This window comes from Nothobranchius furzeri, chromosome 14 (genome assembly GCF_043380555.1).
Source record: "Nothobranchius furzeri strain GRZ-AD chromosome 14, NfurGRZ-RIMD1, whole genome shotgun sequence".
Classification (NCBI taxonomy): domain Eukaryota; kingdom Metazoa; phylum Chordata; class Actinopteri; order Cyprinodontiformes; family Nothobranchiidae; genus Nothobranchius; species Nothobranchius furzeri.
Window position 1 is genome coordinate 12,302,222 of NC_091754.1, and position 23,783 is coordinate 12,326,004.

At 41.5% G+C, this 23,783-nt stretch overlaps 2 protein-coding genes and 1 long non-coding RNA gene across 11 annotated transcripts; 2 read left to right on the forward strand and 1 right to left on the reverse strand.

Annotated features, from left to right (window-relative positions):
• Positions 1-2,609: 2,609 nt before the first annotated feature.
• Positions 2,610-4,237, forward strand: LOC139062613 (uncharacterized). Of its 2 annotated transcripts, XR_011516173.1 has the most exons (3): positions 2,610-3,012; positions 3,902-3,965; positions 4,052-4,237. It is a non-coding gene; the product is annotated as an uncharacterized lncRNA (long non-coding RNA). The 2 variants fall into 2 exon arrangements; XR_011516172.1 differs by having other exon boundaries at positions 3,902-4,237.
• Positions 4,238-4,759: 522 nt separating this feature from the next.
• Positions 4,760-9,756, reverse strand: LOC129164973 (spectrin alpha chain, non-erythrocytic 1-like). 6 transcript variants are annotated; one of them, XM_054747104.2, is made up of 10 exons: positions 7,304-9,755; positions 7,016-7,233; positions 6,500-6,592; positions 6,285-6,389; positions 6,177-6,209; positions 5,801-5,848; positions 5,620-5,688; positions 5,228-5,539; positions 4,927-5,133; positions 4,760-4,844 (listed from the first exon to the last, which is right to left on the reverse strand). In XM_054747104.2, exons 3-7 carry the CDS (start codon positions 6,563-6,565, stop codon positions 5,638-5,640), a joined length of 303 nt encoding a protein of 100 aa, XP_054603079.1. In that variant the 5' UTR covers positions 6,566-6,592; positions 7,016-7,233; positions 7,304-9,755; the 3' UTR covers positions 4,760-4,844; positions 4,927-5,133; positions 5,228-5,539; positions 5,620-5,637. The 6 variants fall into 6 exon arrangements, with proteins under 6 accessions (XP_054603079.1, XP_070400026.1, XP_054603078.1 ...); XM_070543925.1 differs by adding an exon at positions 6,057-6,092 and having other exon boundaries at positions 5,620-5,848; positions 7,304-9,754; XM_070543926.1 differs by lacking the exons at positions 4,760-4,844; positions 4,927-5,133 and adding an exon at positions 6,057-6,092 and having other exon boundaries at positions 5,524-5,539; positions 7,304-9,754.
• A 1,070-nt stretch (positions 9,757-10,826) lies between these two features.
• On the forward strand, positions 10,827-23,693 carry LOC107390210 (mast cell protease 1A). 3 transcript variants are annotated; one of them, XM_070543927.1, is made up of 8 exons: positions 10,873-10,952; positions 12,839-12,982; positions 13,112-13,183; positions 13,331-13,462; positions 22,503-22,650; positions 22,843-22,984; positions 23,066-23,323; positions 23,433-23,693. In XM_070543927.1, the coding sequence occupies exons 5-8, from the start codon at positions 22,562-22,564 to the stop codon at positions 23,583-23,585; spliced, it is 642 nt and encodes a 213-aa protein (XP_070400028.1). In that variant the 5' UTR covers positions 10,873-10,952; positions 12,839-12,982; positions 13,112-13,183; positions 13,331-13,462; positions 22,503-22,561; the 3' UTR covers positions 23,586-23,693. The 3 variants fall into 3 exon arrangements, with proteins under 3 accessions (XP_054603076.1, XP_054603073.1, XP_070400028.1); XM_054747101.1 differs by lacking the exons at positions 12,839-12,982; positions 13,112-13,183; positions 13,331-13,462 and adding an exon at positions 22,343-22,422 and having other exon boundaries at positions 10,827-10,952; XM_054747098.2 differs by lacking the exons at positions 12,839-12,982; positions 13,112-13,183; positions 13,331-13,462 and having other exon boundaries at positions 10,859-10,952.
• Positions 23,694-23,783: the final 90 nt, after the last annotated feature.

The window sequence follows — 23,783 nt, forward strand, 5'->3', positions numbered from 1 at the left end:
AAATAAAATTAACAATAATCACATATTCTAAGTTAATTGTGTGTTTTGTAACATAAACAAATCATACCTATATCATTGGTGAGAAGCTCCCTGCCGAGCGGTGGAGGCGACAGAAAGTTCCAGTTTTAAATTACTAAAAATGTTCTTGTGTATCAGAATCCCCAAATGCTCAGCTTGACTAGGGAAATGTGTCCCTCTAGTGCTCAAATTGAGCAAACGTCTTAGTTAATGTGAAAGCAGTCAGTAATCTCAGGTCATCTGTCTGTAGCAGTGATTACATTCTGCAAGAACAATACAGCTGTGACATTTTCTGCCATCACTGCAATCACCACACATGGGGAACAGAGGACATGATTCCTGGATGAGAAAGAGTCCAGGAGGGACCAGACAGCCAGGCTGACGGGACGAAGCCTCTTGGACAGGCGGAGCTGACTCGACTGGAGGCAGAGCCGCTGCAGGCGGAGCCTCTTGGACAGGCTGGATGTGGTGCGACCTCCGGGACCACTGCTGGAACAGGATGCGGTGCGCCTTCTGGGACCACCACCGGTACTGGACGTGGAGCGTCCTCTGGGACCACCACCGGAACTGGACGTTTAGCGTCCTCTGGGACCACCACCGGAACTGGATGTGGAGTGCTGGAGGGTTCTGGGGAAGGTGTCCATCCCTCACAGCAGGTCAGACCCTCTGCGGTGACATCCTTAAGAGCCGACCCATAAACACTCCGAACATAAAGGTAATAATTACCAAGGGCTGGAACCGTTATCAATTCCGGTTGGGTGGAAAAGAGGGTATTTGACTTTTCAGCCGTCCGCAGTCCAAACGGAGGCCGCAAACTCCCTGATGCGCCTGCAGCCTCTCAGAGTTCCTGCTGCTCTAAACACTGAAATAATCATTTCATTTTCTGTTCCTCACTTCTGATTACCTTCAGTGGTGTCTGTTTGTTTCAACCACCAGGTACAAAAAGGAACTTGTTTTATTTGACTGTTTTTCTGTCCTGTCTCTGTTTTTTTTATCTTCCTGCATCTCCTCTCAATCCTAACGAAAAACTGCTACCTGGCTTCATATATTTTCACCTCATGAGTTACCTTTGAACTGCAGTTCAAGAAGATCTACCGACCGCAAATATAGCGGAGTGCGCGCTGACCGCACTGGTGCGGTCACCGGAGGACGAAACAGGTGATGCTCTCTGCACCGCAACAGCGAAACCCATCAGGCACATATAAAAGACAGAAAGCATAAAAGGATATGAGCCGACATGAACGATTGCATGTTAAGTTTCTTTTTGAGGTGGCGACACTTTGATAATGTTACTGTGGCCGTGCTCAGGACGCATCTGTCAGGAGCGTGTCAACGATCAGAGCTCTGCGCCTGTCAGCTCTAAATAATCCCTGGAGAGTCCACAGAGATAATATCAGTAAAACCTGGATCGTTTCGGGCTCCCACTGGGTGTGTTGACGGCTTCAAGGAGCTCCATAGCTCACCCGTAATTCGAATCCTGCGTATAGCACAAGTTTGTCGCGTGAGTTACCGGATTCCTAGAAGACAGTTGCCGGATTGGTTGTTTCAAAATACGATAGTTCCCGCATCTTGTTCCAGCAAGATCCGGCTCAAATGGAGCACTGATTGGTGAACATTAAGCATGTTTTCGGAAGGACTTTGTTACTGTGAATTAAGCGCGGACCCGTTACTGGATTGAGGTTGAGTTTCAATTTACAGCTGATGACATCCACAGACAACATCCCCTACACTTTTGAAACGCTTGCAATGCGCCTGTAAGTAAAGACTAGTATAAGTAAAGACTAGTATACGTTAAACTAATATGAGTAAAGACTAGTATAAGTAAATACTAGTATAAGTAAAGACTAGTATACGTTAAACTAATATGAGTAAAGACTAGTATAAGTAAAGACTAGTATTAATATACTTTAAACTAATATGAGTAAAGACTAGTATAAGTAAAGACTAATATTAATATACTTTAAACTAATATGAGTAAAGACTAGTATAAGTAAAGACTAGTATACTTTAAACTAATATGAGTAAAGACTAGTATAAGTAAAGACTAGTATACTTTAAACTAATATGAGTAAAGACTAGTATAAGTAAAGACTAGTATACGTCAAACTAATATGAGTAAAGACTAGTATAAGTAAGGACTAATATACTTTAAACTAATATGAGTAAAGACTAGTATAAGTAAAGACTAGTATACGTTAAACTAATATGAGTAAAGACTAGTATAAGTAAGGACTAATATACTTTAAACTAATATGAGTAAAGACTAGTATACGTCAAACTAATATGAGTAAAGACTAGTATAAGTAAGGACTAATATACTTTAAACTAATATGAGTAAAGACTAGTATAAGTAAAGACTAGTATACGTCAAACTAATATGAGTAAAGACTAGTATAAGTAAAGACTAATATTAATATACGTTAAACTAATATGAGTAAAGACTAGTATAAGTAAGGACTAATATACTTTAAACTAATATGAGTAAAGACTAGTATAAGTAAAGACTAGTATACGTTAAACTAATATGAGTAAAGACTAGTATAAGTAAAGACTAGTATTAATATACTTTAAACTAATATGAGTAAAGACCATAGACTGTACATATACTGGACAATTCGATTCCATAGGCTTCAATAACACGTTATCTGTCCATAATGGGAGGTGTCCACCACCGCCATTTTGACCGTGTCACAGGTTCCGTCCAGCCCAGACAATTCCATAAAAGGGAAGAGAGGAGGCGCTGAGGGTGGGGCTGTAAGGCTGGGCTCGAGTGACGACACCCAGGCGAACTAGCTACGAGCTAACCTGAAGCTAACCCTGGCTAACCCAAAGCTAAAGCGGAGGTGGGAGCCGAGCTAACGGATGTAGCCACCTAGCTTCAACCCAACCGGAGCTAACTGGAACACCCATCGACCTGAACCTCACACGGAGTTTAGGTGGAGGTTTTCTGCGCCTGTTCGTGAGAAGTACCTGTATTAAAAAAGTTTTAAATCGGTAAGTTTATAATTTATTTCCGTAATGAATACATTTTGCTTTGAGCAAGTTTTCAGTAGTTTTTTTCGGCGCTATCACTCCTGAGTCGCACCAGCCATTAAATGTATCATGAATAAGAGAAAATATATTTAAGTCGTATTTTGGGGGGACATTTTATTATCTTTCTTACAAAATCTGAGACCAAGCGTTTCACATAGCAACACAAGCACCGGTAACCATAACAGAATGAACAACAGCCAGCAGAGGAGAGGATGGCGGTGTTTCAAACACTCCCGGCCGGCGAGGAGAGCTCATTCCTGGGCTGGAGCCGGCCCTCAGCACCCCGCCACAGGCTCTAACAGATGCTGGCGGTGTTTGAAACCCTCCCAGCGGGACAGGGGAACTCATTCTTGTGTGGGTCGGAGTCGGCCCGCAGCAGCGCGGTGTAGCCTACATATTTTGTTAAATAAGTAGCAGGACCTGCCAGAAAATGTAAAAAAGTGCGAGTTATAGTCCGGAAAATATTGCAGTTATTAGTATTCGAGCTAAATTAGCAGCGTAAATACATTTCATATATTTCCAAAATGTTACACTTGTTTGTATCTTGTACAGCCAACTAGTCTTTATTCTGGACTCAGTACAATTTATCAAAAGTAAAGAGACATTCTACAGATGAAGTAAGCACAAGATAACTTACTGGAAGACACGGGATTATCATGAGAACCAGAACAAGAGAGCCTGATAACAGTCATGTGAAAATAAGTTAAAAAGTATGTATGTATAATAGAAATAAAATATATTAGAATTAGTGTAACTCACTGTGATCCAAACAGTAAATCAGCCATAGCTGATTAGTAAATATGACATGAGGTCTGGGAGTTTTTAAGTTTCATTTTTATTTTTTTGTTAGATCTGTTTAAATGTCACCATGGCAGCCTGTGTGTCTCCAACATCAGCTATGCAAAGCAGCAAGTGTAAGTTCCACATACCTGTCTCACCACTTCATGTATGGTTTTGTACTTTAAACAATTATGACAAACCTGTTATTTTTTCTCCATAGCCATTTGGATCATTGGAGACAGCTACGTGAGGCGTGGTGCCCAGAGAGCTGCAGAGACAACCTTGGCCTCCCTGACGTCTGTGTCTCCTGGTTCGGTTGGGGTGGACCATCGACATACATACATGTGCCGACACTTTGCGCCCTGTTTTATAAAATGTAGTGTTAAAAATAAATGTTTTTGCTCAATTACTGGAATTTCTTTGGTTAAGACAAAAGTGAGGAATAATCATTTACAAGTTATTTGTACAACAGGCCCATTTTAAATCCCAACAGTTTCTTAGCAGCCAATAGAAATGTGTTCTTTACTAACTTTACTTGGTTTAAAAATCTTACTAAAATAGTGCCGTATTGCAAAACCCAATCATACTTGTTATGTATACATTAGTTTTGTAGATATTTTTTACAGATATATATTTGTGTGCAACAAATCCAAACTTAAATAATTTGTCATTCTTTATTGAAAAACAACAAAAGACAGTTATACAGAAAGTGTGGGAAAATGATAATGTGAAAGTATTGCTATTTAAATGTAATCCTATTTATCTTTAAAAAGAAAAACTCTAAAAATGTCCTGTACAGCATCATGACAGAAGAATGGTGGTCTGTCTGTCAGAATGTGCTGAACAGATTTGCTCTTTGAGGAGGAGTGTCATGTTTGGATGAAGGTACTTAACCCAAGACATGCAGAATACAACACTGACCAAAAACTGATGGAAAAAATGATTTATTTATAAGGAGGAACTTAAGGTGCACAGATAAGTCTGTGGTTGGAACTGCAACAACAGCTCAGCGTCTGGAGGAGGGAGAACACAGGTGAGCTTAGGTTCTGGTTTCAAAATCCATTGTAGGCAGGCAGAGGTGTTCAGCAGACTTACTGTGGTGGGTGTATGTGTTGGCTGGAGGAGGGAGAGGTAGAGAGGAAGCGCAGGAGAGGGAGCAGAGGTGGAGAGAAGCGGGGCGTCCTGGTGGATGGGGCACTGGGTGAGATGAGAGGTGGGTTATGGAGGGTGGTGATAAGGTCCGTGTGTTGAATATCCAAATCCTGGAGTAGAGGTCAGTATCCAATGAGGTCGACAGGAATCCTGAAGAATGGTAAATCCAATATAAGAGCAAAAACACTACGAAATAACATTAATCCTAGGAACACTAGAGGTAACACGAGTGGCTGGTTACTACCAAAACTGAGGCAATCTTCTGGCGTCAAATTTTGTCCTCCATCCACCTTAAATAGGAAAGCACCCCGCTGATTGCTGATCAGGAATGGCTGGGGTGTAGTCACCAGAACCATGAAGAATGTGTCTCCAGAGACAACTCGGGTCCTGGTACCAATCAGGAAAGCGGACCTTATCACCCAGAGCTGCCAGGTCACGCTCAAAGCCTTCATGTTCACGCTGCAGAGCCTGAACGCTGGCCAGGTGGTGGCCGTAGTTGTCTGTGTTCAGGGCCTGGTTCTTCTCCTCGATCCACTCTTTGGTCTCATCAGCGTCTCTGAGAAGACATCAGAACTCCGTCTGAGTGTGGGTCCAAACTCTACTGACCCGTAAGCGGCGCATAAGTGTGCGGGGTACCTGTGGAAGCGCTACACCTCATGGGCGCTGCCCAGCATGTTGCAGCGAGCGCCAGCGGTTGTTCAGCTCCTGGAGAGAAACCAAACCCAGTGAGATGAAGGTGGACGCCAGCGGGCTGGACGCCGGACGAGGAAACCTGGAGACGGATCGCTCAGACAGGAAGGGAAGAGCTTCCTCTTACCTTGATGGAATTAAAGTTAGCCGTCGTCTGAACGCCCAACCGTACGGTCTGAGGTCAAAGGTCACAGGAAACACACACCAGTCAGCAGTCATACAGATGCATAAAGATAACTGTAGCCATGGCAACCAGCTGACATGTCCCCACTTTCACCAGCACCTGGTGCCTGCCGGGTCACCTGAATTCCTGTGTGATGTCAGCACGGTCGGCCGTGACTGCTGCCATCAGAGGTGACCTCTGATCAGCTGAATGAACTCACCTTCTAGGGTGACGCCGTGTTAGAGTCGGCTTCGTCCTGTAAACAAACAAACAAACAAACAAATGAGTGGTAACATAAACACCACGTCTGGTTCTGGTGGAGGCGGAGGACAACATGCACCTTTCCAGGAGCAGAACCCAGATGTTCTTGTTGCTACAAACAGAGACGAGCAGAGTTAACAAACCAGGAAGTGAGAGGGACCAGCTGCTGCAGACAGGTGACGCTCACCTGAGCCTGAACCATAGGAGCCTCCTCAGCCATCAGACCTTCTGACTCCAGTTCAGATGCCACCTTGTTGATGTCCCTCAGGCGGGACTCGTTGGCCTTCAGGTCCTGCAGGACAAAAGCACCTGCTGATCACCTTGTTGCTGTCGGGTTAACAGGTCTGGTGTTAGAACGTGGTGGATAAGAATGTTCTGACGGGCCGAGGGCTCTGAACTCACCCTGCAGGACTGGGCCTGCTCCTTCAGGGCCTGGATGCTGCTGCCATAAGCCGACAGGTCCGACATCAGGGCCTCGTGCTTCTTCAGGAGAGCCTGTGGAGCAGAACATCAGAACCTTCAGCTCGTCTGACACAAGTGGAGCTTTCTCGCAGCGATGGTCCAATCGGATCCGCCACCGTCAAACAAACCCTGCTCAGTTCACCGCAGACGCAGCTCTGCGGGTGTTTAGTGGAAAAGCGTGAGCCTTCTGCCGGCAGCCACGTGTCATGGCTGCTCTGCAGCGGGAACACACATCACAGCTTGTAAACCGTTTGAAATAAGAGCGCCGGGAACACGTTTGTCATCACTTCCTGTGCGAGGCCAGCACTTCTACCCCTAACCCATGAGACGCTCAAACGAGCAACGATGTCTGGTAGACAACCGAAGGAAATGACAAATACAGAAACACTAATTATGAAGGACTGGAAAGAGAGCAAAGAAAAGCGATTGGAGTTTCTCAGGAAGGGACTTCCATACCTCGGCCAAGTCCTCGTCTTTCCCTTAGTCTGGACTTCCAACGATGGGCTCCTTCTCCCTCATCCAGGACTCGGCCTCATTAGCATCCGCAAAGTACTGCTGGGCCTGCAGAGAGTCCTCCAGGTCCTGCCTCCTCTGGGACGCCTTGGCCTTTAGCGTGTCCCAACGTCCATGAAGCTCTGACAGCTTAGTCTTCACCTCCTCACCAGCGAAGTGACCTGGACCCAAAAAAAGTGAGCCAGAACCTGCAGACACCTCAGAAACATGTCAGGACCAGACCTGCTCTACCTTCCTCCACCATGGTCTCTCCTTTCTGGGTGACAGCCTTGATGCGAGGTTCATGACCTGTGATCTCAGCCTGCAGAGCCTGGTGCTTCTTCAACAGGTTCTGGACACCAATCAGGTCCTTCCCTGAGGACACATGTTAGAGTTCAGCATTATGCAGTAGACAGACCAGTTTAACCCAGGGGTTTCTTTCTTCTACAATCTGCTCTTTAACTGTATTCTTTCCTGCTATTTCAGCTGTTAACTTTATTTTTTCTCCAAGTGTTTTTCTCCCCAGAAGAAGCTACAACGATGTTCTGCTGAGCTGTGGTGGCCTCATGGAGGGGGCCATCGGCTAGCACACTGCTGCTAACCACTTAAACATTCTCCCTCTCCTGATAGTAACATTTTACTTTCTTTGATGTTGGATCTGCTACTACTAGTTTACCCGTTTAATTATAGATTCACTAGGATAAATACAATAAAGTTTATCTCTTGCCAAATAGAATATTTACTGTGGCGAGCCCGTGAAGAGGTGTAGGAGAATGCGACAAATTTGTCTGTTAAAAAGTCTGTTATGTACAAAAAACACAATATCATCACACTATTTTGGACCGATACATGACGGTCAGGTCCAGCTTGGGGAGAAAATATGACACGTCTTTCAGGATGGACTTCATCTTTGGTAGCTGGCGAAGCCGGGAAAAGCAGGATCTAACCACCTGGCTAATGTGGGAGTCCATCCGCATCTCTGGGTCCAAAACCACCCCCAGGTTAGTGATGGTTGGCTTCACTAAGCTGCAAAAACAGGGTTGCAGGACAGGACTAACTGCAGTGGGAAAGGGAGGAACAAATATTCCAGTTATAAATATTAAATATTTGAACAAATAAATATTTGTTAAAAGGAAGAAACTGATGATGACTTTAAGATTAGAGGAATGTTCTAGAACGGGTCTGGAACCAACGATGGCCCTTTGGATCAAATTTGGATTAAAAAAATAGCTCATGATTTTATTTATGGATGGAATAAAAATACAGGTTGTAAGCATCTTCTCAATATCTTCATGTTGCACGACTTTCCACAGCAGAAGGACACAAAAACTGCCAGAATTATGATTAGAAAGATTTACGTTTTAATCTCAGAATCCCAACTTTTCCCAGAATCTTCACATTATTCTATGAATTCAGAGAAAATATACATTTTTCAGAGGTCTCGCTCCCCTGTTGTGGATATTTCTCAAAATTCAACCATTTTTTCTTTTTAAAAGCTTTAGTAAGAGTTTGGACTCTAAACAAGTTTTACTTTGCAGACTGCTTGTCTAAACCTTCATCAGATCTGCTCATAATAAAACATTTGGGTTATATTTAATGCCCAGGAAGATGCTCTTCCTGGGCATTAAGTTATCAAAAACAGATAAAAGTATTTTTTACCATAATTTTAACTGCTATCAGCTGATAAAAATAATAAAAAACAGCCTGATCATTAAAGGGGTGTAAGTGAAACCTCGCGGATCACACAAACCATCATGCTGTCTATATGACTTTGAAAATATATAGTTTAATTACAGTTTGATTTATTTGACATCTGTATAATGTTTATTATTTTGTTTTTTCCCCCTAAATGCCTAACGTTTTAGTTTTACATGAATATTAGTCATTCATCACAATACATAAAGTTACACATTTTAAATTTTAATAGGGGAAGACTGCAGGAGGGAGCGGTAAAATACAGAAATCCCCAGCAAAAACAAGAAACTTTACGAGTCTGATGAAACCCGCTGGAGTTCCTTCAGCAGGCCTGGTGGCAGCTACAACGGCCCAGTGGCTGTGCTTGGTCAATGTTATCGAGCTCAGTCCGGCTCGGCCGTGAACGAGCCGAGGCGACATCCTGCTCTGCTTAAGAAGAGGTGTTATTTTCCGCTTCAGAAGAAGCGTCCGTGTTTTACGCTTTCTCAGAGACATGTCACGTTGCTAAGTTGTTAGCGCCGCGCGCTAACACGTCAATAGTGCAGCATAGCCTGCTGGAGGGTTCAGATGAAAACACCCTACCACTCAGGCTGCTTACACATCGATATTAAGTTGTCGCTGTTGCGCTCACGCCGTAATACAGTATTAGATGCGGTTAAAGTCAGACATGAAAAACTCCACGAGCGGTCAGACCGCGCAGCAGCTAGGCGCAGCAAGTAGGCACCGGATCGGTCAGGCTGCCCGGCCTGACCGCTGGGGATTACCGGATGGAAGAATGGACACAGAAGTCTCCCTCTTAGCGCTCCGTCATATGTCAACCCATTTTTATCTTAAATGCACTGGGTTTTACCCTATTACCCATCTAAATATGCCCTATTAATTATTTTACCGTATTTTACATTTAAATTTCATGGTTAAACAGTACATGCTACATGTTAAACTGATAGTTAGCTAGCTACTTCGGTAAACTCAGCTAGTTTAAAGGTGGCAGTGACATAAAATACGAATATAGATTTTAACTTACCGAAAAAAATGAAGTGGAGACTCCTTGGACGCTCTATTAGTGAAATTAATACCACTGCAAGTCATTTTGTCCAACAATTGCACCAATAATATCCAAAGAAGAATACACAAACACAGAGACTCAAAATGCCGGAGCAGTTTCCAAGCCAGACCGAGGCTGTACTGAGGCCTTTCCACGGAGCTAGCTCTGTGGTCACGTGGGTCTGAGGCGGCGGTCACGTGTGTCGGATGCTCATTAATTATACAGAATTTTAGGCTTTCAATACACTTAAACAGAAGAGTGAGAAAAAAATTCACCCCCCTCAGAGTTGTCATGAGTATAAACTAGATAATTTAGACAAAAAACATGTTTTGGCACCAGGCTGTAAACATGTTTATTTCTGCTGTGAAATCGGCATTTTTAACATGGGAGTCAATGAGGATTTGCTCGCTTCTGGCACCAGCCCCCAGCGGATGAGGGTGGAACTGCAATTTTTCTTACTTCCGGGATGGGACCATTTTCTGAGCGGCATTGTGGGGGCTTGGTAAAGACTAGTATAAGTAAAGACTAATATTAATATACTTTAAACTAATATGAGTAAAGACTAGTATAAGTAAAGACTAGTATACTTTAAACTAATATGAGTAAAGACGAGTATAAGTAAAGACTAGTATACGTTAAACTAATATGAGTAAAGACTAGTATAAGTAAAGACTAGTATACATTAAACTAATGAGTAAAGACTAGTTTAAGTAAAGACTAGTATACTTTAAACTAATATGAGTAAAGACTAGTATAAGTAAAGACTAGTATACGTTAAACTAATGAGTAAAGACTAGTTTAAGTAAAGACTAGTATACGTCAAACTAATATGAGTAAAGACCAGGCACGTGCAGAGGGGGGTGCGGAGGGTGCTTGAGACCCTGCCCCTTTTGTCCGAAGTGCCCAAAGTGCCCTTTTTCCGGTCGTTCGTCAGATTTTACGTACAAAACTGTTATACTGTGTTACATTCGGGCACTAGGACCATGCTGAGGCAGCCGCCTCAAGCTGAAGGCTATTTTCCCTTAAACCCGCCTACAAACTCACTGATTGGCTCTGCCGCGTCATACTAACGAGTGATTGGTTGTCCTTACTGTCGCTCTACCTTGTTGAGACGACAGACCGGTGTTTTCCCTGCGGACAGGAGTCTGCGTTCATCTACCTGTAAGTTTTTTTTCTGCCTGCTTCACGTCAGCTGGATAGATTTTAATATCAGAGCTTTTGTTTACGTGCGTTTGAGTCCGTGGTTAGTGTGTGTGGAGCAGAGACAGGTAGCTGCATGTCTGGGACAGAAAATGAGACACGAGAGAGACTTCTCCTGAAGTGTTGCAGAAACTCAAAGAATCAATGTCTCACTCTAGATTCTCCGGGTCATAACTTCTGAATTACTAATCGAATAAAAATAATTCAAACGGTTTCTAAAAGTACATAAAACGAGCTTTCCAACGAGGTATTACATGCAGTGGCGGAGCTTGATATGTGCAACATGTGCGGCCGAACAGGGCGGCAGTCTGGAGGGGGCGGCATTTAATTTTATTTATTTATTTATTTTTTTTTTTTTCTTCCATCAACCGATACATCAACAAAACATAGAAATCACATGTTCTTCATAATAATAATAGTGATGAGTGATGATAATAATAATATTTCTGTAATAAAAGCACAACAAAGTCATTGTTTGCGTTTATATTGGGATTTTATTGCGCCCCCTTGTGTCCGCCGCGCCTCTGTGGTGCGCTCTATAGCGCCCTTCATCAGGTGGGGGGCGGAGGGATCTCGGAGAGTGATGATGGAGGGATACAGGTACCGTTTCACATATCACCACTCACAAACATAATGGAGAAGAAGCGGTCGAAGCCATCTGGTGCCCAATTTCGGAAAAAAATAAAAGAAGAGGAGGAGAAACGAGGAAAAGATGCAGGTATGCATCTCTTTATTATTTAGTTGGTATTTTTCCCGCCTGTCCCCCAACTTATTGATTAACTAACCTCTCTAATCTGTACGTTTTGCATGGTGCTATGATGATCCCTTCAAATGTCTTTTGCTAGCTTCTTACGTTGCATGTATTTAGAACTACTTCCAACCGCTAGCTTTTTCTTTGTCAAATGAGCTTTTATGAAAAGCTAAGAGTGGGAAAACCGAAAGGCTGATAACCAAACGCTATCAAATTAAAATGAGTCTTTGAGAATTTTGCTGAAATACATTGACGGCGGGCGGCAGGTCTCGCGCCGGCGCCATTCGCCTTTCTATTTGGACTCGGGAAATGAGCTACGTATTATTTACCCCACGAAAAACGGAGCGGCAGCGGGCCGCTGGAGGTGCCCTGCTAGTAAGATCCCGTTTATACTGTAAACTGCCATAAAATAAAAACTATAATAGCTAGAGCGGTCTTTTTTTTAGCTGAAAGTTGAGACTGTCTCGCCTTTCAGCACTGTACAAGTCGATGATGTCATCGTGTTGCGTTGTGTGCTGCACAGCACACCGCGGCTATGTTAACTCACAGTGACCTTGAAGCAGCGTGGGAGAGTTGAAGAATTTAACCAGTTAAAATGGATCAATGGATATTTAATCAATAGTTGTGGCGCCTCTGGTCATTTAGTTCTTTGTGTGCCGGAGACATTTGCTGAATAAGGAAATAAAAACTTAAAATGACAAAAAAAATTAGGGAAAAACACTTGTTTTGTATTTTATCAATTATTAATGATTAATAGATTGTTGGTGTTTTAACTTTTGGTAAAGGAAAACACACAATTTCCAGGCAGCCCCAGTCTGGAGAAGTGATGGTGACATCAGCCGTTAAAAATAAATAATACTCTGAGGTTTTTATGAATAATTTGTACTTTTACTTGAGTATTTCTCTAACAGCAGTACTTTTACTTGTAAATGAGTAATATTTTAGCAATGTAACAGTACTTGTACTTGAGTACAGATTTTCAGAATTCTTTCCACCACTGCTGAAAACTGTAAATGCTCATTGTAACATGTTAATTAAAATGCTAAAGCAACAGACGTGACATGAAGATTGTATTGTTTGTTTTATGCAACATCAGGAGCCCTACACAGATATTTTGGGATGACATCAGCTGCCACTGAGGAACAGCCATCTACCTCCACTGCTCATACCAGTAGGCCAGTATTTGAACTCGAGGAGGGACAGTCTGCTGGCACCACATCTCCCCAGGAAGATACTTTAGGTGGGTTTTGCACATGTGTGTGTGTCCAGCAAACATTTAGCTATAGACATTTAAATAGTATTTTCACAGAATAGGGGAATTGTTCCATATAGCAATGTGGTGAGTTATGCTTCCATTTTCTGTCAATAGAGAGACCTACCAGTATATGTGAACTTGATGAGGGACAGCCAGCTGCCACGTCTCCCCAACAAGATATGGCAGGTAAGTTTTGCACAAGTGTGTGTGTGTGTGTGTGTGTGTCCTGCAAACATTAGAGAAATTTGAGTGTCACATATTGTATTTTAATAGAATATGTGAAATGGTCCACATAGCAATGTGTTGAGTTACGATTCTGTTTTCTGTCAATAGAGAAGCCTGAACGATCAACCAATGAGTCCCACTGAAGGTGATGATGAGCCTCTTTCTTCAGACCCAGCCAAGTGGCCATCACCAATTACCGACAGCATACGCACAGAGCTAGCTCGAAGAGGACCTACCAAGGTGCCAACTACTTTCATATTTCCCAGGAATGAAGGCGATGGCAGGTGTTGTCATCATCACTATTTCAGTAGAACTTTGACAAGTGGTGAGAAGGTGGCCAGGAGCTGGATGTTGTATTCAGTTAGCAAACGTTGTTATATATAATACACTCCACGCAATTTGAAACAAAGTTGTAGGTGTAATTTTTTTTCTTGTGTGTGTGTGTGTGGGGGGGGGGGGGGGGGGGGGGGGGGGCTTGCGGGGGATCTCGCAGGCGCCATTTAGGCCAGCTCCGCCTCTGATTACAAGATGTTATTCATGTTACTCCAAAAATCACTGTTAGAAGGAAACCAGCTTTGCAGCGTCACAGAAAGAAACGTAGCGAACCGCGACGGGAGGGCGAGAACCGAAAGGAGGAGATGATCTGATCATCTTCATCAGCAGCTTTTATAAAGTTATGGAAACGCCACAAATAAAATCCACCTGGTTGGTCAGGTGTCCCAGAAGGCTGTTTCTGTAGATGGTGACATGAGGAGGGACAGATTAAAGTCACACTGGTTTTTATTTGAACACTCAACTGTTTACTAAATGATTCAGCTTCATTCCAGCATTATTTATACGTACAATAAATATTTATTTAGCTAAAAATATAATGTTATCAGTGCAGAATTTTATTAGTTGACTTTTTGTAATGGAATGTTTACATTTAACCTTTTATCTGCTTATTGATCTTCATAATGCTGGTAGAAATGTAGCTACAGCTGTGAAGTAGCCTGTGGGTGTTATTTTATGATACCTAGTATTTATTTTACTGTATCCCGTTCTCTGGATCAGAGCGTAGACCTGTGGTCACAGACAGGCTGCAGTCATTAAAATGGTTAACATGAGGTCAGGGGTCACACTGTTTTCTGAGTGTTTGCAACACAGTTCTGAATTTAAATACCGGTAGTTCTTTTGACATAGTTTGCTCAAGTCATTTTGAAGTTCCTGTTTAGTAATAAATGTAAAGAAAATTCAAATCTGTTTTTTTTTTTCATTTAAGCTGCAGTTTTACAGACTTTAATAAACATAAACACTAAATACAAACCAGACACTGAAAGCTGAGGTTGTTCTGAAAAAAGGAGCAGAGTTACAAACATTTTACACTTTTATTACAATTTTAAAGCCATAAACAAAAAAAAATACTTGTTATATTTATGGTCATAAGAGGGTTAAACGTGATAAATGTTCCACCTCCCACAAAGAGATGGTAAAAGAGAATGTGAGCATAATTATATACATTTTATTACTTTATTAAGTATTTTTTATTATTGACTATTACTCCAAAGAGTTCAGATGAAGGCAACTGGACTTCTTTGGTTTCTTTAAAACATTTCACTTCTCCTCTGAGGAGCTTTGTCAGTTCTGACTGGAACATGGGAGAGTCAAGCTCATAAGCTGTAGCTGTCTGTTGTTATTTAAAGAGCAGAAACTACTCTGAGTACCCCGCCTCTCCATCTCCTGATGAGTGGTTAGCCTCTATTGATGGTGAGTCATCGTGTTGATTAGATGCAGGAAGATGTGACCTAGACTGAAACTGAATGAGATTCAAAAAAAGTTCTAATCTTTTAAACAACGCTGTTGGTCCTCTTGGTCCTTGTTCTGGTTTTCTAAAAGCCTGTGTTAAAAACCTTGGTGTGTTTTTAGATGGTTCTTTTAATCTTTACAGACAGGTGAGTGCAGTGGTCCAATCAGGTTTTTATCATTTAAGGCAGATAGCAAAGGTGAAGCCATACCTTCCTGCTAATGTCCTCGAACCTGGACATTAGCAGGAAGGTATGGCTTCCTGCTAATAGCTTCAAGACCGAACACCTGTTCGGTCTTGCTGATTGGACTACTGCGACTCCCTGTATTCTGGCCTGGGCCAGTCCTCCCCACACCGACTTCAGCTGGTCCAAAATGCAGCGGCCCGCTTGCTGACTGGAACCAGCAAGCGGGATCACATAACCCCGGTTCTGGCCTCTCTCCATTGGCTTCCTGTCTCTTACAGGATCCGTTTCAAAATTTTACTTTTTGTTTTTAAATCCCTTCATGGCCTGGCCCCAGTTTACATCTCTGAGCTGCTGTCCGCTTACGTCCCTGCCAGAACCATGAGGTCCAGCTCTCAAGCTCTTTTAACAGTTCAAAAAACCCGCCACAAGACTCGCTGCAACAGAGCGTTCTCTGTGGTTGGGCCCAAACTGTGGAACAAGCTACCGCTCAACATCAGGACCACACAGAATCTAGACCATTTTAAATCCCTTCTTAAGATGCAATTTTTGATTTGGCTTTTTATGCAGGTTGACTTGAGCATCTTAATAGTTTTTAACAGTTTTTATCACAGATTGTGACTGTTGTGTGCTCATCTTATTTTAGGTTTTTATTGTTGATTTGTTGTATCTTTTTTTGTTTTACCTTGTACAGCGCTTTGGTGTAGCTTTGCTGCTGTAAATGCGCTCTGTAAGTAAAATTGACCTTGACCTTGACCAAAGCTGCATTATTGGTTCTGGAAAGGTGAAATCTAAGCCCCGCCCCTATTTAAAGTGGGGTTTTCACGTTTTGACATAGATAGCTTATTTTACTCCTCTCTCAAATCATCTATCTTCTCTGTCCAGAATGTGGACTTTGTCATCTTCAAAGGTGTGTCCCTTGTCCTTCAGGTGAAGGTGGACTGCAGAGTTTTGACCTGAAGAGGTGGCTCTCCTGTGTTGTGTTATGTTCTTGTGTAATTGTTGTTTAGTTTCTCTAATGTGAACATCTGGACAGTGCTCCTACACTGGACTGCATAAACGAACCCACTGAGCTTCTGTTTGGGTGTTTTGTCTTCTGGATGGACCAGGTTCTGTCTGAGGGTGTTGTTGGGTATAAAGTTTACCGGGATGTTGTGTTTGGAGAAGATTCTTCTAAGTTTCTCTGAGACTCCTGCCACGTATGTGATGATGGTGCCTTTGTGTAAAGGGTGTTGTTGTTAGGTTGGTAGCAGAGCTCTCATGTTAAGTGTTAAGTTCAGTGAGATCATGGAATGGGATCAAGAATTTCCTACTAACAGGAAAAAGATCTCAGCTAACATAGCCGTAGATCACAATGGATAAGTCTCTGTGGTTGCATATATTTTACTACCTCTTACTAGAGCTGTCTTTAGTAAGCACAAAATATCTTTGGTTGTACACCTGTGCAATAGCAATACAGTATCTTGATTTCTGTTGAATGTACTTCCTGAATGAGTGACCTTTTCAGGCTAAAATAACAAAATGACAAATACAGACAGAAGGACAACTTCTTTCTTCTTTTATAATGCGTTGCATCACCACCTGCTATCAGAACAGGACTCGGTATTGGAAGATAATCAAAAATCAAACAACTTGGACTCGGATCAGGGGCAAAAATGTGGTTGTAACATCTCTAGATACAAGTCAGCTTTAAAAACTAAAACTATTATTTATGAACTAACATTAACACTAATGACACTAATTTATATATTTTTATTATGTTGTTTGAACCCAAGGGTCTCATTATCTGAATTTTCTAACTTATTGGATTGCTCTATAAGTGCCCCTTTTTTTACTTTGAGCACCCGCCCCGTCAAAGGTCTCTGCACGGCCCTGGTAAAGACTAGTATAAGTAAAGACTAGTATAAGTAAAGACTAGTATACGTCAAACTAATATGAGTAAAAACTAGTATACGTCAAACTAATATGAGTAAAGACTAGTATACGTTAAACTAATATGAGTAAAGACTAGTATACGTTAAACTAATACGAGTAAAGACTAGTATACGTCAAACTAATATGAGTAAAAACTAGTATACGTCAAACTAATATGAGTAAAGACTAGTATACGTTAAACTAATATGAGTAAAGACTAGTATACGTTAAACTAATATAAGTAAAGACTAGTATAAGTAAAGACTAGTATACTTTAAACTAATATGAGTAAAGACTAGTATAAGTAAAGACTAATATTAATATACGTTAAACTAATATGAGTAAAGACTAGTATACGTCAAACTAATATGAGTAAAGACTAGTATACGTTAAACTAATATGAGTAAAGACTAGTATACGTTAAACTAATATGAGTAAAGACTAGTATACGTCAAACTAATATGAGTAAAGACTAGTATACGTCAAACTAATATGAGTAAAGACTAGTATACGTTAAACTAATATAAGTAAAGACTAGTATAAGTAAAGACTAGTATACGTTAAACTAATATAAGTAAAGACTAGTATAAGTAAAGACTAGTATACTTTAAACTAATATGAGTAAAGACTAGTATAAGTAAAGACTAATATTAATATACGTCAAACTAATATGAGTAAAGACTAGTATAAGTAAAGACTAGTATACTTTAAACTAATATAAGTAAAGACGAGTATAAGTAAAGACTAGTATACGTCAAACTAATATGAGTAAAGACTATGAGGCCAGTCTTTAAACGACAGCCGCTGTGTCTTTAAACGTTTTCTTGGTTTCTCTTCAGTTTTTTAAAAATGTATTCCTCTCTCTCAGTTGTAAACGTAGCTGTTTTACCTTCATCTGCAGATGGAGTCTCATCTTCCCTCTTACGTTTTTTGCTCTCAGGCATATTAACATTTGATCTGTAGTGCTCTTTGTACTTATTCCAGGTAAGCTTGGTGCAATCCCGTGGTTCGTCTAGCTGAATCTTTGGTCGCTTTTTCAGTGCCGTGGCCACGTCGTATGAAATGCATTCTGCTTTTCTTTTACCTTTCTGAATTTCCAATGGCGTGTGCAGTTGGACAGTCTTGGGGGAGCTTTGCGCTCCGTCTGACAGATTGTGGTGGCCTAAAGCTTTTAGTGGCTTGTAACACAGTTTAGCCTCTCTGTTGTTAAAATCCTGTTTCAAAGTCTTGTTTTGCTGTTTCTGCAGCTTAGCCCCGCCGGCAGATTCATTGGAAGGTTTGCCTTCGAGGTTATTCATAGCAGACAATAAATTCTGTTGACCTATGTTTAAAACGGTCATCTCGACATCTCTTTTAAACTTTTCCTGAGCCATTTTGCTGTGGTAGGTCTGAGCCAGATCTCTGGACTTACGGTATTTCTCTTCCATCATTTTGTTGGCCTCCACTTCATTGGAAAGTTGTTTCCTGAGGTATTTAATTTCCGTGAACTGCTTGTCATTTTGAAGACACATTTCGGTGTATCTGGACTGGAGTAATGACCTTTCAGATTTCTCCTTTTGCAGAGATGTGTCGCTCGCCCGCCATTTGCTCTCCATATTTCTGGTGGCCACCAGTTGTTCAGAAAGCTTTTTTCTAAGATCCATCACTTGTTCCCTCAGATGTTTAGTCTCAAGCATTAAATCAGCATTTTTTTCCTTAAGCTGAGAATTTTCCTGACGAACCGGCTCGTTTTTGGGTATACGATAATTTTGTAGTCCAGGCATTTTGATTAGAAGTAGACAGTTATTGACTGAAACTGCTCAATAACACAAGAACCACGCACTGTGTGAAGGACAGTCAGTAGAGCAAACTGGTCGTCTCTGGCTAAAGATTCCAAATGACTCAGACCGCGTTGTTCCTTTGTGACGTCATCGTCATGCCGTGGTCTGGTTTGCAGCTCCTTTATGTGCAGAGGTGGAAAGTAACGAATTAAATTTACTCACGTTACTGTAATTGAGTAGCTTTTTTGTATATTTATACTTTTTAAGTCGTTTTTAAAATCTGTACTTTTACTTTTACTTGAGTAAGTTTTTTAAAAAGAATTGTAATTCGCTACATTTTAAATCATATCCGTTACGGAGTAAAAAAAAATTGTAGGCTTAATAAATTAAAAATATTACGTGCAGCAGCGTCGGAACAGAAAGAGACACCTGCATGAGCGCCACGTCTAAAGGGGGGGGGGGGGGGGGTACACCCGTGATAATGAGAACTGTCATTTTTACCGCAGGTTTGCTCAAAAACATCAGGTCAATCCCTGTGATCCACTCGCTGTTTATCTCCTCTCTCCCTCCTCACCTGTTGGTTGGGACCCGCACCTTCGCGCACCGGTGTTACGTCATCGGAATTCTGCTCGGTTCGGTAACCTGATTCGGTTCCGTGTTTGAAACGTGTTTCTCTACCGCTCCGCACGGAAGCGGCAAAATAAAATTTAGCGCTAATAACAAGCGGATTCTCAGCGCTCTGCTCCTAAAACAGAAGACCTGCAGGTCTCTGTGAGTTAATCCTGATACTGTTCAGGTGTAAACATTGTGCTCCATCCCTGTGTTTGAACTCAGAAGATGCTTCTTGATGCCACAGATATGTGATGATTTAGCTTGTTTCTTTATTTTACTCCAGAATAAGAGAATAAATTATTACAAAAGCAGTTCAGTGTTAGTCATTCAAATGATTCATGCTGCAGTGTGTGTGTGTGTGTGTGTGTGTGTGTGTGTGTGTGTGTGTGTGTGTGTGTGTGTGTGTGTGTGTGTGTGTGTGTGTGTGTGTGTGTGTGTTACACATATAGGACTGCATAAGACAGCATGGTTTCATCAAATCCATGCATCCAATATTGGCTGAAGTAACGGCTCAGGAACATAACATATTTCATAAATGATGACGTCTCTGCAGTGTTTATGATAATGTTTTATCTTATATTGGACCTATCTTTGGTCTGGGAGGTGTAACATATCATGATACAAGCCTTTTAAATCATGTGTTACAAGAGCAGATGAATGCATGAATTTAAAGTTCATGTTTGGAGACCACCCTTCACAGTTTGGAGGCTCACGCTGGTGGGGAGACACCATTAGTTCTAGTAACACCTGGGCTCCCAAGTAGAGCCCTGCACTGAAGCCCTAGGCCCTCGGGTCGGCCTGACCCGACGGCCCGAGGGCCGGGCTTCGGGCCAATGACTGTGTAATTACCCCGGACACTGGCCGGGCCGGGCGCCTTTATTTTTAATCGAATTCATAAAAAAATTGAAACACTTAAACGCAGCAGTAGCTCTGCGCGGGACTGTTTTCTTCATCCCGCTCCTGCCCGCTCCCGCTGAATTTCTGACCATTACCGCCCGCACCCGCAGCGTGCATGTCTACTCCCGCCCGCAACCGCAAAACTCAGAGAAATTATTACCTCACAGTAAAAGAGATGTATTGAGTTTGCGTCCTCAACGTGTCATTTTATAGGCTATACCAGGGGTCGGCAACCCGCGGCTCTTCCATCCATCTGATGCAGCTCTCTGTGCTTGTAAAATAATGAATGGATATTTAAATAAAATGCTTTATATTTTACTGAATTAATTTTATATCTGTAAGTCAGTTCTATGTAAAGATTGTCTGCGTAAACCTGAACAGGCCCAACCCGGTCTTACTGTGAGACCGGGTTGACGCGTCACGCTTGTGCGTAATCATAGGCGCTTATGAGCTGAAGAGGATGTGAGATTCTGGGCTTCTCCTCAGACGGCTCCTGGATGCATCACCACATTGGAGACAGGAACAAGCGCTATTCAGCCAAAGTTTCATAATAAGGGAACATTTTCTAAGTGACAAGTCTCTCTGAGAGACAGGGTTTGGAAAACACTCGCTTCAGTAGGAGGAACCTTCCCGCATGCGCTCTGGTTCTGCGACGCGCTCCAAGCCAATCTCCACAACTTCACAACTAGTAGGAAACATTATTTCTGACTAGCTTAATGAACTGACCTGAATTGGAATGTTTATTATGTGAAGTGCCTTGAGACGACTCTTTGCCTTGATTTGGCGCTTTATAAATAAACTTGAATTGAATGGAACTGAAAAAGGAAATGTTGGATCAACATTTAATTTATATATATATATATATATGTATATATATATATATATATATATATATATATATATATATATATATATATATATATATATATATTAGTTAATCTATGATGTTACCAGTTAAAATGTTGTCCATAATGCTTACTGGTGTTAAACAGAAAATAAAATGTTGTACTAGTCCTTTAAGAGAAGAAGAAGAAAAACAAAATGGATGCTTGAGTTCTGAACCAGGGGCATTTTTCTGTTAATAAAAGTTGCAAAAGTATGAAGAAGAACGTGTCGTCTGGCAGTTCATTCAAAGGGGGCAACATTAGCAGAACAAACGTTTCTTGAAGTAGTTTGAAGAGGCTTTCCTGTTTCACAGGAAGCAGCTTGAAGGTGTAAATCAAGTCTTTGAATTTCAGAAACCGCGCAGGTGGTCAACGAAGGCGAGGTGTGAAAAATTAGATGGACTTTTAACCTTTGTTGCTGCATGTTGTTTGCGCAGTAGTTGCTGTTGCATCACTTAATGCAGTTTAGGAAACCTGATCCACTTTTACAAAACTGCTATTTGATTTGTAGAACTTTTAAATGTATATTTTTATTACAGAGCTTCAATGACACCCTTGAAAACGTGCCTATATGCAGATGTGCGTTTTCAGCTCTTCTCTTTAATTGCAAAATCATCTTCAAAGCTGCAAAACCTTTTGTCCTGTAAAACGTCTCAGCCTGTCCTGTTCTGTAAAACTTTCACTGCAGGTGAAAGCAATAAAACACAACAGTCATAAAACTGATTCGGACCATAAAAACTGATGCAGGAGTGTAAGACTACATGCCACCACCTAGTGGACAAACGGCTGACCTAACAGCAAGGAGACTGCATGCATGCTTTGAATGTCTGTTATATGTGATGCATTTTAAATAGATTTTTCAGATCAAGAGTGACAATTTTGCAAACACACACATAATAATGAAGTACATGAAGACTTGGAATCAAGAGTGCATTAAAGTCCGTCTTTTGAGAGAAACAATTAAAAAAAGTAAAGTTCACCTTTGGTCAGAAATAAACCCAAAGAGTAGAAATGATTCAGCGTGGCTTGTTGACACCTTCCCACAGAGCTTCCGTTCTGAGGTTGTCTATAAAATGTGGTGTACAGGTTAGAAACCCAGACTATCGGAGTAACCATGATGCTGATGAGCTGCTTCCTTTACGTCCTGCTGTCGGGCGGCATCGCCGGTAACATCACACCTTTTCTTTTTCTTAATATTAACGGATCTCTAATAAAGTGTTTATTTCATCATTTTTTCTCACGGTAGGGGCTGCCGGGGGCAGCGTAGTAGGTGGCACGGTTGCAAAGCCCCACTCTAGACCCTACATGGCATCACTCCAGATTGATGACCACCATACATGCGGTGGGGTCCTCGTTCGGAAGGACTATGTTCTGACTGCAGCACACTGCAAAAAGTCAGTTTGGTTGAAACTTAACTACTTTAACCCTGAAATTACAGTTTAGTCAGTTAAACGTAATTTTCTCTGTCAATGTCAAGAATAATAAATGTACAACATGATTAGCAAAACTATGTGATTTTGACCCTTTACAGACGGGGCCTAAAGTGCCCATTTTATTAACTAGAATCACTTGTCTTTGTCTTACAGCTGTTACCGGGACTTGACTGTGGTGCTCGGAGCACACAACATCTGCAAAAAGGAGAAAAGTCAGCAAAAAATCAAAGTGAAAAAGTACCAGCCGCATCCCAAATACACTGGAAAATTCGACTATGACATCATGCTACTGAAGGTACTGGCTTGTGTCAAACGTTTTCCTAAATAGCAGTTATAGGCCAAAATGTACTTTAAATGTGTTTTTCCACTTCTTCAGTTGGAAAACAATGCCAAACTGGATAAGTACGTAGGGCCGATTGAACTTCCGGAGATGGATGAAAATATCCTGGCTAATGTTAGCTGCGCTGTTGCTGGCTGGGGCCAATCTGGACCCAAAAAGCCAACTTCGGATGTGCTGAAGGAAGCTACCGAGAAGATTCAGTTCAGCGTTGAGTGCAACCATATTTGGAAAGAAAATTTCACCAGCCATCGTATGATTTGCACCAAGATTACAAAGGGAGGAGGAGTTTGCCAGGTAACAAAACGTTACATGAAGTGCACCTGATAACAAATAAAACCCAAGTGTGTTAGTATAAGATGACAGAGTCACAGTTTAACTTATTCATTGTTGCTTTGGACTTTAGGGTGATTCTGGTGGACCGCTGATCTGCAACGGGCATCTTCGAGGAATAACGGCTTACACAGCTGAAGGTCAATGTGATAACCCAAAGTTCCCACATGTCTTCACTAAACTTGACTTCTATCTCCCCTGGATCAAGAAAGAGATGCAAAAATGATTTTTTTTCTTTTTCTTACAATAGAAGGCGTTTAGCCCAGGTATGGAGCAAAAAAATGTTCTGCTTGTCAAATATTTGCTTAATAAAAATTTATTTCATCACTTCTTATTTGATTAGATTTATTTCTTATTATTCATCTTTAAATGATCCAAATTAGGTATTTACATTTGTTTCTGGCGCTGGTTTCTTTTGTTTGGA

What these genes read in the sequence shown, in the direction of transcription:
- LOC129164973 (XM_054747103.2), bottom strand. Translation starts at nt 5,435, where the DNA reads ATGAAGGCTTTGAGCGTGACCTGGCAGCTCTGGGTGATAAGGTCCGCT. An exon ending in AGAAGATTGCCTCAGTTTTG is followed by an intron (nt 5,134 to 5,227) that starts GTAGTAACCAGC and finishes ACCATTCTTCAG; the next exon opens with GATTCCTGTCGACCTCATTG. An exon ending in CAACACATACACCCACCACA is followed by an intron (nt 4,845 to 4,926) that starts GTAAGTCTGCTG and finishes TCCCTCCTCCAG; the next exon opens with ACGCTGAGCTGTTGTTGCAG.
- LOC107390210 (XM_054747101.1), top strand. Translation starts at nt 22,371, where the DNA reads ATGATGCTGATGAGCTGCTTCCTTTACGTCCTGCTGTCGGGCGGCATC. An exon ending in ATGACATCATGCTACTGAAG is followed by an intron (nt 22,985 to 23,065) that starts GTACTGGCTTGT and finishes CCACTTCTTCAG; the next exon opens with TTGGAAAACAATGCCAAACT. An exon ending in AGGGAGGAGGAGTTTGCCAG is followed by an intron (nt 23,324 to 23,432) that starts GTAACAAAACGT and finishes TTTGGACTTTAG; the next exon opens with GGTGATTCTGGTGGACCGCT.